The sequence below is a fragment of the Merops nubicus genome, unplaced genomic scaffold, assembly GCF_000691845.1.
Source record: "Merops nubicus isolate BGI_N331 unplaced genomic scaffold, ASM69184v1 scaffold24359, whole genome shotgun sequence".
NCBI classification, from domain to species: domain Eukaryota; kingdom Metazoa; phylum Chordata; class Aves; order Coraciiformes; family Meropidae; genus Merops; species Merops nubicus.
In genome coordinates, this window is record NW_008629316.1 from 2,452 (window position 1) to 13,517 (window position 11,066).

The 11,066-nt window shown below is 50.0% G+C and overlaps 1 protein-coding gene across 1 annotated transcript in view; it reads right to left on the minus strand.

The window, feature by feature from the left end:
* Nucleotides 1-3,966, minus strand: part of LOC103779339 (T-cell surface glycoprotein CD8 beta chain-like) — a gene marked incomplete at its 3' end in the record, with an annotated part of 5,606 nt that extends 1,640 nt beyond the window's left edge. Inside the window, exons 1-2 of the mRNA XM_008946963.1 lie at nt 3,921-3,966; nt 868-1,218 (exon numbers count right to left, since the gene is read on the minus strand). Of these exons, the coding sequence (XP_008945211.1) occupies nt 868-1,218; nt 3,921-3,966 (397 nt within the window). The remainder of the gene's footprint in view (nt 1-867; nt 1,219-3,920) is intronic.
* Nucleotides 3,967-11,066: the final 7,100 nt, after the last annotated feature.

Below are 11,066 nucleotides of genomic sequence, written 5' to 3' on the forward strand. Positions count from 1 at the left end.
ACAAGATTTATCAGGCTGCTGAAGGTGCAGGGCATATCTGCAAAAAAAAAAAACCCCGAGAGGGTGGGACACTGGGCCTGCTTTAGTCAGCAGCCACAGCTGCATCTTGGTTAAATAAGTTACTTGGCTCCCTAAAAGCCTGCAAAGAAAGGGGTGAATCTGACTTCAAACACATTAGTTTTTCTACATTACCTCCTGCTCTGTGGTCAAGGGGAAAAATGGTCTGAAAAGAGCTGCTGTATGACCCAGGGTCTGTGAAACATTCCCCCAGTGTCATCTGCAGATAGCTCTGATTTCTGCTTGGAGCTCCCCAGTGAGGCTGGGTTCTGAGCTTTGAGGAAGAAATCCCATTTCAGTCCTTTATGTGAAGGACAGGCTTGAAACCTGCAGTCAGACCCACCCCAGAGATGTGAGGGGTGATGCCCTCTGGCCTTCATCCTTCTCTTGTCACTTGGAGGAAGGGTAAAGAAAAACCAGGGCATGGAAGGACCCGGGAGCTGAGCAGGGCACACATCCAGCCTCTCTGTGCAGTACCACAGGAGATGAGAAAAGCACAGGGCATGGCAATATCAGGAGCTAGGGATTTTCCCATGCAAATCCTACAACACTAGGAGCAACCCAGTGCTCAAGGCATTCACAGAGAAACTTCTGGTGGCAGACTATCCCATGCAGCCATCTTAAAACTTAGCTGCTATTTTCTGTATTTGCTGCCTTATCCAGTCTCACAGGTCTCTTCAGAAACTCCCCAGAGCCCCAGCCTTGCATCTCAAAATTGGAAAGGGTCTACCAACACATATTGCCCCTTACCCCGGGACCTCATCACAACCTGTCAGTGGCACATTTCGGAGCAGCAGGGCTGTTGCTTACCCACACTGAGCCACGTCCCACTGCCCAGCAGGAACTGGGAGGACTGGGAGACAGAGCAGTAATAGATGCCATTGTCTGAGGCCTGGAGGTCCCTGATGTGCAGGCTGTAGGACGCATGGGAACTCGCCCCATGGACACTGAACTTGGCCTGGCTGATGTTTGTGCCATACGTGGCTTTGCCTAACGGGTTGGAAAATACCAAAAACTCAAAACTTTGCTTCTCCTGGCTCCAGCGGTACCAGTACACCCCGGCATGCTCCTTCTTCAGCTTACAGAGGATTTCTGTTTTGTTGTTAGGCTGGGCTGAGATACGCTCTGGAGCGTGGGATAAATGGAGATTTGTACAGAAACCTAAGAAAAAGAAGACAGGAATACATCGTTACTGTTTTCATACTTTTGTCTTCCATGCTAAGTACAGATTTTCTTTATTGGCTTAATAAGAACAAGTTGTCACGGATCAGGGGGTCACACGAGCTAGAAACAGGAGCAGCTTTATCAGGATGCTCCCATATTCCCTCAGAGGCCTTTTTGGGTTGCCCAGCTGTTTTTGGGTCAAGCCCAGTTATATAGGTAGAGTTTGCTCTGTGAACACTCATCTAAAGAGGAGGCTCAGTGGCAGGGGGGGGGGCAGAGGGGTTTTTGGGGCTGTCTGTGGAGGAAAGGGCATCCCCACCTGCCTCTGTGGACAGCCCTCTCCTGTCTTCCTTTTCTCTCTCATTTTTGGAGAAGCTTCACCTCTCTTTCAACAGATTTTTTTTGAGCCTTTTAACTTTTTTGCTAGATTTCTGTTCTAACAGATGCAACACCAAAAAGCTTCATCTGAGTTGCAGAGAAAGAGCAAAAACCATGGAAAATACCTCAAAATTAGTCACTTTGATATTAGCTTTCATATGACATTATTTTCACGTGAATTTCAAGACCTGGGGGATGAGAAGGTAGCGGTGGAGTTCAAAGCTTTGGTTTTGCATCACGTCGCTGGTGTTTGGGCTCTTGTGGAAATTATCTGAGCCGCGTTTGGGCCGCGCAGACGTGAGCGGTGTCTGTGTGAGAGAGGAGGTGTCCTTGTGAAAAGGACAACAGGTGACTTGTGACCCTGTCTGTTCAGCAAGCAGACAAAGTACAGACACTCCGAGACCGAGCGAAAAACAGTCTCCTGAAGATAAGGATTCTCCCGCTTCCCCTGTCTCTTTCCCAGGCACGTTTTAAAACTGTGCAAAAAGCTGAACAAAACACACTCTGGCTTTTTCCACTTTAAAAAAAGGAAAGGGAAAAAAATAAAGGAAAGTTCTTATTCCTTCAGAATTCCAAAGCTTCTTATGGTAGTTGCTGCGAACAGCCTTGTGCAGTTCTCCAAACCCAGTGGTGCAGGAATGGATTTGCATGATCACAAGAGCACCTGAAGGTACCCCTGTGGCCCCTGTCTCTGATGTCCCCCATGTTCCCAGTGGGGACAGGCAGAGGAAAAGGCTCTGGTGGCTGACACAGGGCCAGCGACTTCCTCCATCCCCACATGATGACCCCAGTGGGCTTCAGCCCTGATATGGCAATGCTGAAATCCAGGCGTTGCACGGCAGCCTCAGCACTTCACCACATTCTCTGGTACTGAAGCAATATAAAGGTCTCCTTATTGTCAAAACATGTAATTTCCAGGTTTTGACATGCAACCTGCCCAAACTTTGTGGCTTTTTAGGGGTTGAAATTTGTGTGGCCATGGGGCATAGTGATTTCAGGGTCTCCTTGGCTGCCCTGAGATGTGGCTCTGCTGGGCCTGGGAAAAAAACCCCATGAAAACCTTTCGCTCAAGCTGTTGGGGAGATTAGAGAAATCAGAAGGGAGGAGAAAGGATCCTGGAAAAGGTTTGGCTCAGCTCTGAGCCAGGGGTCAGGCTCCAGTGGGGTGAGCTGGGATGGAGCCAGAGCAGAAAAGCTCATCCTCTGCTGCACCTTCATTGCCCCAGATCTCCCAGTTCCCTTTCCCAGTGTATACTCTCACAGGGGACTGCAGGGAATCGGGGTGTGGTGGATTTGTTTCCACGTGCTTGCCCAGACCAGCCTGAAGCAGCTCAAAACCAATCCCTTTTCCTTTTGCATGTGCAGGACAAATTCTGATTTATGGGGATTTTCTCAGCAGAGACCCCACTGCGTAGAGGTGGATCTATAGCACATTATTACCTGTGTAAAGACATTGATAAAGTGCCTCGGGCTGTTTGCTGTTTGTTAAGTCGTGGCTGGATGACCACCACAGCTGAGAGCAAAGCCCCCTGCAGCCCCGACAGCCTCCAGCTGGGCAATGTCTCAGGGGATCAATTTGAGCTGCCACCCTAATACACACATTTAACGTGTGTTTCAAGCTCTTAACACTTTCCACCTAAGAACTGATGGCACAATTTGTCCTGTAAAGCATAATCCTGCTACTTTGCCATGATATCCACTGTATATATTCAGTCCAGACCTCTTGCAACCTGTTTGCAATATGCAGAGGGCAGCGTGGGTTTATAACAGCACACCAATTCCAGCTGTGGCCCCTCGGGAGACGTTCAGTTCTTGGATAGATTTAGAAGAAAATTTGAGGGGATGTTTATCATCTTTGCATTACACAGGCAGCAGAGATGGGTGCTACTTTAACTTCTCCATCAGCACCTTCCCGTAGTCTGTCTGCACTACAAGGGTGCACGAAAAACAAACTCTGCAGTGTCTATACCATCATGTATTGGACTGTAAATAGAATAGAATAGAATAGAATAGAATAGAATAGAATAGCATAGAATAGAATAGAATAGAACATTTCAGTTGGAAGGGACCTAAAATGATTTTCCAATCCAACTCTCTGATCACTTCAGGGCTGAAGGAAAGCTGAAGCCTGTCGTTAATGGCATTGCCCAAGACCATGCTGTGATAGGCAATAATACCCTGCAGATCTATACTATGCCTGTATTTTTAAACTTCTGTCATCCAAGCACTGTGCAACGCATCCCACATGCTGGAGCAGGGTGAAGGAGAGGCTCCAGCATGATTTTAGGTGCCCTCAACCCTTAAGAGACGTGTTCCTCTTACCTAGGACCTGGAGGCAGACGCAGAGATGAAGCCATGGCCGGAGCATGGCGTTAGAGCTGATGATGGAGGGGTTTTGTGCCAGCTCCCTTTCCACGCACGGTCACCTCTCGGTGGCAGGGCTGGCTTCACCTCAGGAGGTTCTTCCCCAACTCGGCACAGACGTCCCACTGACACCTGCCACAGAGCATCTGCTGCAGCAGCTCCCGGAGCCTCAGCCCAGCAGCTTCTTCTGCACCAAGCCTTCAAACCAGGTGTGCGTCAGGGTGGCAGCACTTCTCCAGCTCTGCACGGGAGCCCCCGAAATCCCCTTTTGGAAGAAAAAAACCTGAAAACTCATTGATTTTTAATGATGATTGCTTCATGTTTCATCACCTAGCTTTTCCTTCTTCTTTTAATTTAGCTCCGTGCAGTTAAAAAATGACGAATGTAGGAGCTTGGCACTGAAAATAAAAGCAGGATAAGGATAACTTTTGGCTGGTTTTTCCTCTGTTGAGATCAAAATGCATTCAAAATAAGGAGAAGGTGCAATCTGACCTGTGGGGTTGTTTTCGTCAGGAGAACCTTTAGTGGAAGGTATTTTTCTCCAGGCCTGGAAGATGCTGAATGCCAGATTAGCTTGCAATAGAGCAGAGGTGTGAGGATTCACAGAAAACTTTGAAGCCAAAGCAAAAAACCTCAAACAAATTTAGTGGCTGAAAAACCGCAAGAATAAGGAGATTCTTCTGGGGCTCTGCACCTCACTGCTTTGGTAGCTATGATACTGTGTGGCTCATATGCAAAAATATTTAAAAGACAAATAAAATATCAGAGTGGCTTTGAAATGGCTTTGGAGGGAAGAGATTTGAAGCACTTGGGGTTTAGGATTTGGAGAGTGAAATGCATGATGTGAAATTATGGGGCTGAACTGCTTTCAGCAGCCTTCTGTATTTCCATGTTTGGGACAAAAAAAGATTATTAATTTTATGTGTTCCCTGCCCTCTTCTCTGCCAAGCAGGGTTTGATTTTCTATTATGCCCTACTTGTGCAGATCCTCCTCATCCTTGCAAAGCCTCAGCATCTTCCCAGGGCTGGCTCTCTGGTGAGGGGGGATTTTCCTGGAAGGGTCACACACAGAGGCACAGAGAAATCCCCCTGGGGTGTGAGTTGGTGGACAAATAGGAAAAAAAAGGCTTTGTTTCTCATGCAGTGCAATTTTTTGGTTCATTTTGCACCACATTTTTCCATGCTGCTGTAACAACCCCCCTCCTTGTTTAAAATAATTTCCTGCTTGAAGCGGGCTTGCAAACCACCAAAAGCCTTGCTACAAAGGGTTTGGCTGCTAAAATTTAGGGTGGGCTGAATCGCTCCTTAACTCTTCCCTGTCAGGAGAAAGTCATTTCAGTGCTTTCAAATGCATTTCAGTGCTTTTAAGAGCATGGTTTCAGAGCTGAGCCTCCAGCACGGGGTGCAGCAACCCTTGCTTCTCCCCTCCTGACCTCCTGCTTGCCATTGCTCTCACTCCCAAACTGGGACCTCCCCAGAATTGGATCCAGGCACTTTTTTTTGAGAGGGAGGAAGTTGCTTAATATGAGAAATGACACTGAAAGCAAATTTTCCTTTTATCCGTGTCATTGAACAGAGCCTGATGTTCCTGGTTGCTGCAATGGCTGTGTCCCCCTTTTCTCACTGCTGCTGTCACTTTCTGCCCTCCTGGCCTGGACCAAAGTGCTTCTAGAGGTAGCTTTTGTCACCTTTACAACCTTGGACATGGGGCATTTTACACTAGGCATCAAATGCTGCTGCCAGGCTGGTGACACTGGGTTGTCTAAGCAGGTATTTTGGCTTGGAAGGATTCCTCATGTCACTAGAGCAGCTTTAGAAATGTTTCCCTGCAGCACTTTTAGGAATAGGATATCTCCTATGGAAAGAAAAAAGGAGTATTTGCAATGTAAAAGCATAATGTATGTGCTGGAAAAGGGCTAAATTTTTATTTTTTTTTTTTTGGAGGGCTTAATTTTTATTTTTTTTTGTTTTAATCTGCTGTTTATACCCAGTTGAGCTGTTTACTGTCAGCCAGGCTGTTCTCAGGACTTGGTGTTGCTCCTACAAGAGAACATTCTGGAGGTGGGATGCGTTTGTCTGGCAGCCTATCGCCAACAAAAGCAAGAGCGGTGTGGGAACGTGCAGGAGAGCAGCTGCTGTTTATAACAACCCCACGTTGTTTGGGGCTGCCGGCCTGGGAAGAGAACAGGGGAGGAAAAAAGGGTGTGAGTTGAACCGATCTGTTAACACCAGCAAGATTTGCTGGTGGCCTTGCTGGGGAACAACAGCTCATCGTCACGAGTGTTTGCCTCACGGCTAGGCCAAGAGGGGGGGAATTGATGCCTTTTGGTGTATTTGAGTTATTTGGCTGCACAATTTCTGGGGGGAATTAATTCTTTTTGTGAAATGAAAGACAATCACCCCAGTCCCCAGCTTAGCCAACTACCTGCCTCATTTCAGTGCTTGCCCTGTGGGTCTCCTCCTTGTCCATCCTAGGGGAACAGCCCTTCTTTTCTCAGCCTCCATCCTGCACGCCTCACCACATTGACACTAATTTCCAGTGCTTTTCCCAGCTTTGTTACTTTTTTGACTCTTTCCTTTCTCCCTAAGATGAGTTTCTTACAGCAAAGTGTTTGCTTTAGGGAAGGTAGGATCAAAGCATTGAGGTAAAAGGAAAGGGTCTACAGACAAAAAGCAGGACCTGGCTGGGGTTTCTTCTCTGCTAAACTCCTGTATTGCAGCAGAGGTAATTGCAGCTAGGCTGTAAATACCAGGCTGGAGAAACAGTTGCCATAAAAATAAAGAAAAAACCATTCCCTCTCTGCTTTTAGGGCTAGAGGAACTAACTTTTGGGATCAAGGAAGGCTGCTCAGCCTCCAGCTTGATCCAGGTACTGCAGTACCTGAAAATAAGGGCCTTTGGGGGTAACAGGCTGCTGAATGGAAACTCCCCGGGACTCAGACAGCCACCAGTGAATAATTTGTTGCTTTTAAAAGTTTTTAAAACTGATTTTATTCCAGGGAAGGATGTAGCACCTGGAGTATTTCATTAGGGGGAAAAGCAGCAGTGAAAATGATGGCGTTTTCACCGAGTGAGATAACTACTACATTTTTCTTAGTGTAAAGGCAGAAAAAAAAAATAACTGGGTCAAGTTTTCTTCTCTACACTGCTCTGAGCTAAGATGTGGTTTGTAAGGCAAGGTTGTGGAGGGGGGTCTCTCTGCATTTGCAGGTGCAGATTTACAGCTGTACTTTAGCTGATGCAATATCTCAGTGGAGGTTCCTGACACATTGTGGGCGACCCCCAAGGGATACATCAGCATGTGGCAGGCTGGCTTGTGGCATGGAAAAATATTGCTTTTGAAGCCCAGAAGTCAAAATGGATCTAAATGAGCTGCGTGAATTTTCCTGTCATCTCATCTCCCTCCAGCAAGCAGTTTGTGCTTGGAGGGGGAGTTTGGAGGCACAGCATGTGTTACAGGTGTCAGGTGTGAACCCCACGTGTGATGTCCCCTCAAAAGCCAGGTTCTTATGGGGTATGCAGCAAGTCCACTGTGGGACATTGGGAAGATGGATGCTGAGAGGGCAGGCTCCAGCTCTCCCTCTTCAGGGCACTTGCTGCAAGCAGAGGTTAGAACAAGCAAGTGGTGACTAATTTGGGTCCCTCAAAACAGATAAGGGGAGAGCGGCCGTTCCCATGAGAATTCAGACTCCCTAATCAGTGACGAAGAGGATAAGAAAAGGCAAGGGAGGTGTCCTTGGGAACATCAAGGGAGGGATGCGCCACCTGCAGAAGCAAAAATCAACAAAATGTAAGCACAGGCCTTATCATCTCCAAACAACGACCTGCCATGGCTATAAAAGCTGCTGCCGTGAGCACTCACGACCACCTTCTCCTGAAAGGTGCCAGACTCGCCGGAGCTCTGCAGCGACCGTCTTCAGGACTCTGGGACTGCCACGACATCCAGCGAAGGATTGGTGAGATCTTATTATCGGGGTCCTACTACATCTCTGCTTCTCTTTCCCCGTTCCCCCATCCCTTCCCCGTCCCTTCCCCGGGAGCCAGCGGGTCCCGGCGGCTGCTCGCCCGTTCCCACCTTCTCCTTCCCTTGCTACCGGCTTCTCTGTCCTCCCCGGGAGGCTTTTCGGAAGGGTGGGTTGTGGGGCTGCAGCCTTCCTCTGCGGGTGGGTTGGTGGTGTTGGTGGTGGACCGTAGCTTTGCCCTGAGACGGAACCGTCTCAGATCTCGTTCCCTTCACTATGATGAGCGATATCGTTAGTAACTGGAAGCTGGAGCAGTTTGTGCTCCAGAAATGTCTCCCTCCAATTTGGTCTCCGGGGTCCTTCCAGGGCCCAGAGGCGTACCAGCAGCTGTGCCAGCAATGGGAGAGCTGGGCAGAGGAGACCAAAAAGCCCAAACCTACAAATAAGTGCAAGAAGCGAGCGGCTTTGCAGGGTTTGTTGATGGTGGGCAGGGAGTTGTCGAGGTTGCTGAAAGAGGCTCTTGAGAACGTGCAGAAATTAGAGCAGACTAAGGCAGAGCTCAAAACACAGGTGGACAACCTGCAGGCAGAGGTGCAGGGTTTGTGCGGGGATTCTCTGCGGAGCGCGGTGGAGATCAGCCGGCTGGAGAGCAAGCTGGGCTATGAGAAGAAGAAAACAGAGGAGCTGGAGAAGGAGGTTGGCAAATGGATCGGGGAGACCCACGATGCACAGAGTGCGGTGCGGGCGGTCCTGCAGGACGTCCAGCGGGACCGGGGCTCTGGCCCTGATCACAAGGTGTGCCATGCCAAGATCCAGGAGCTGCAGGCAGAGCTGGGGGTGTCGAGGGGCATTGTGGCTGCCTTTCAGGGCAAGAGAAGCAGGTTCGGGAATAGTGAGGGAGAGGAATCCCAGGACCCGCACTCACCCCACTATGACTACGAGGATGATGTGTGGGGAGCCAATGGGCCCACCAGGCCCTCTCCCTATGCTCCTCTGAAGGAGGAGTTGTCCCAGCTGCAAGGGGGGGAGGTGGAGGCTTCTAAAATTAAAAAGAACCCCCCTGAAGAGCCAGCCAGCCACACCCCACTCCAGGCCATAGACACTAACAGGGCTGTGCTCTGGTTCACCCCCGAGCACCTCAAAACTGTGGGGAAGATGCTGGGGCCGTTGACAAAGGAGACTGTGGTAAATTGGCTGTCTAGGGCCCAGCGGCTGCCCAGGAGCCAGAGTGGAAATTCAGTGAGTGACCTGATAGATGTGGTGAGGAAGTGCATGAAACCGGATGATTTTGCTGCGCTGCCAGGGGATGTGCAGATGGGCAACATCCAGGACATTGGGGGTGTCCAGTTGGCTGTGCTCAAGGTGTTCTTTCCAGAGGTTAACCCCTTAGTGCTTTTCCATCAGGAGAAGCAAAACCCCGAGGAGCGGCCCGATGCTTACATTAACCGTAAGAAGATGCTCTACCAGATGGCTGGTCTGCCTGGCTCAAAGGACTCCCCCATTGATTTTGACAGGCCTGAATTCAAGGAGCCACTGGTGGTGGGGCTGACCCCTCCACTGCGGGTGATCGCGGGCGGGGATGCGGCCAGGAAGCCGCTGTCAGAGCTGGAGCAGATTCTGACCCAGAATTTTGAGCTGCAAAAGCAGGCATTTCCAGGGTACATGCTGGGGGGGAAGAAAGGGAAAAACTCATCCATGTGCTTCCAAAATGGAGGGATGAGAAAAATGCAGGGAGACAGCCGAAAAGATCCTGATGGCAGGGGCGGTTTGGGGAAGGAGAATCAGCAAGGGCTGAGGTTTCAGAAGTCCAATGCTTGGCGGTCTGAGCTGAGGAAACGTCTGATAAAATACGAGAAGCAGGAGGATATTGATGGCTTGCCGGACTCGGAGCTCTTCCGTAAACTGGCCCTGCACGAGGCCAAAATGCACACCAGCTCCAACCCGATTGACCCGGGGTCTAAGGCTCAGCAATAGGGCTGCCAGGCACCCGCATCGCCCCTGTTTGTGGCACCGATTAAGACCGATTCATGGGGGCGCCCGATAGTTGATGTAACTATTGGAGGGGGGGTGCTTGGACAAGTGATGTTAATTGATACTGGTGCCTCTTATTCTATTTTGAATATAGCCCCTACTCAATCTGGGCTTTTCCAAACTTGTGAAATTATTGAATTGACAGGGCCAAATGGCCAAAAATCCTCAGTGCCTTTCACGGGGCCTGTACTCTTTGAAATTGGGACTGCTAAAGGGTCTGAAAAATTTGGGAAAATGGAAATGAAAGGGAAGCCAGGAGTTTTAGCCATCTCTGCGCTGACAAAGATGGGGGTGGTGGTGGATCTGGTAAACCAAGCACTGTTACACTGCCCTCAAACTGATGTACCCATCATCCCGGCGAGCCACAGACTGATGTCTGTGAAAGCCCCTGATATCCTGGTCCACCCTGAGTGGGAGCCCCGAGTGAAAAGGGTCACAGAGCAGTTCTCCCAGGTCTGGGCAAAGAGCAAGCTGGAGTGTGGGAAGATTGATGCTCTCGTGGCAGTCACAGGGCCAGATCCTCCTCCTCAGCCACAGCCCCAGTACCCAGCTGAGGCCGAGGTGGGCTTGTGGGACACAGTCAAAATCTTGCTGGAGCAGGGAGTGCTAGTGGAGCAGCAGAGCACCAACAATGCCCCGGTCTGGCCCCTGAGGAAAGCCGACGGGAAAACATGGAGGCTGACAGTCAATTTTGGTGCCCTGAACTCTGTCACACCACTGCGGACCTCTGCCATGGCCAAGTACCCCAACATCATGGCAGCCATTTCCCGAGGATCCAAGTGGTTCTCAGTGCTCACCCTGACCAGCCCATCCTTTGCCATCCCCTTGCACCCCGAGTCCTGGCACAAGTTTGCCTTCACCCTTGGAGGACGGCAATTTGCCTTTGCCAGACTCCCCCCGGGCTTTCACAACACCCCTGCCATCTGCCACGTGCACGTGGCGAGGATGTGGGAGAAGCTCAGCCACAGGAAGAACGTGCTGTCCTGCGTCGGTGACATCCTCATCCACACACAGACAAAGGAGGAGAACCTGGAGGTGCTAGGTGAGGTGCTGGAGGCTGTCCAGAAGACAGGCTTCAGGATCAGCCCCACGAAGGCCCAGCTGTGCTGGA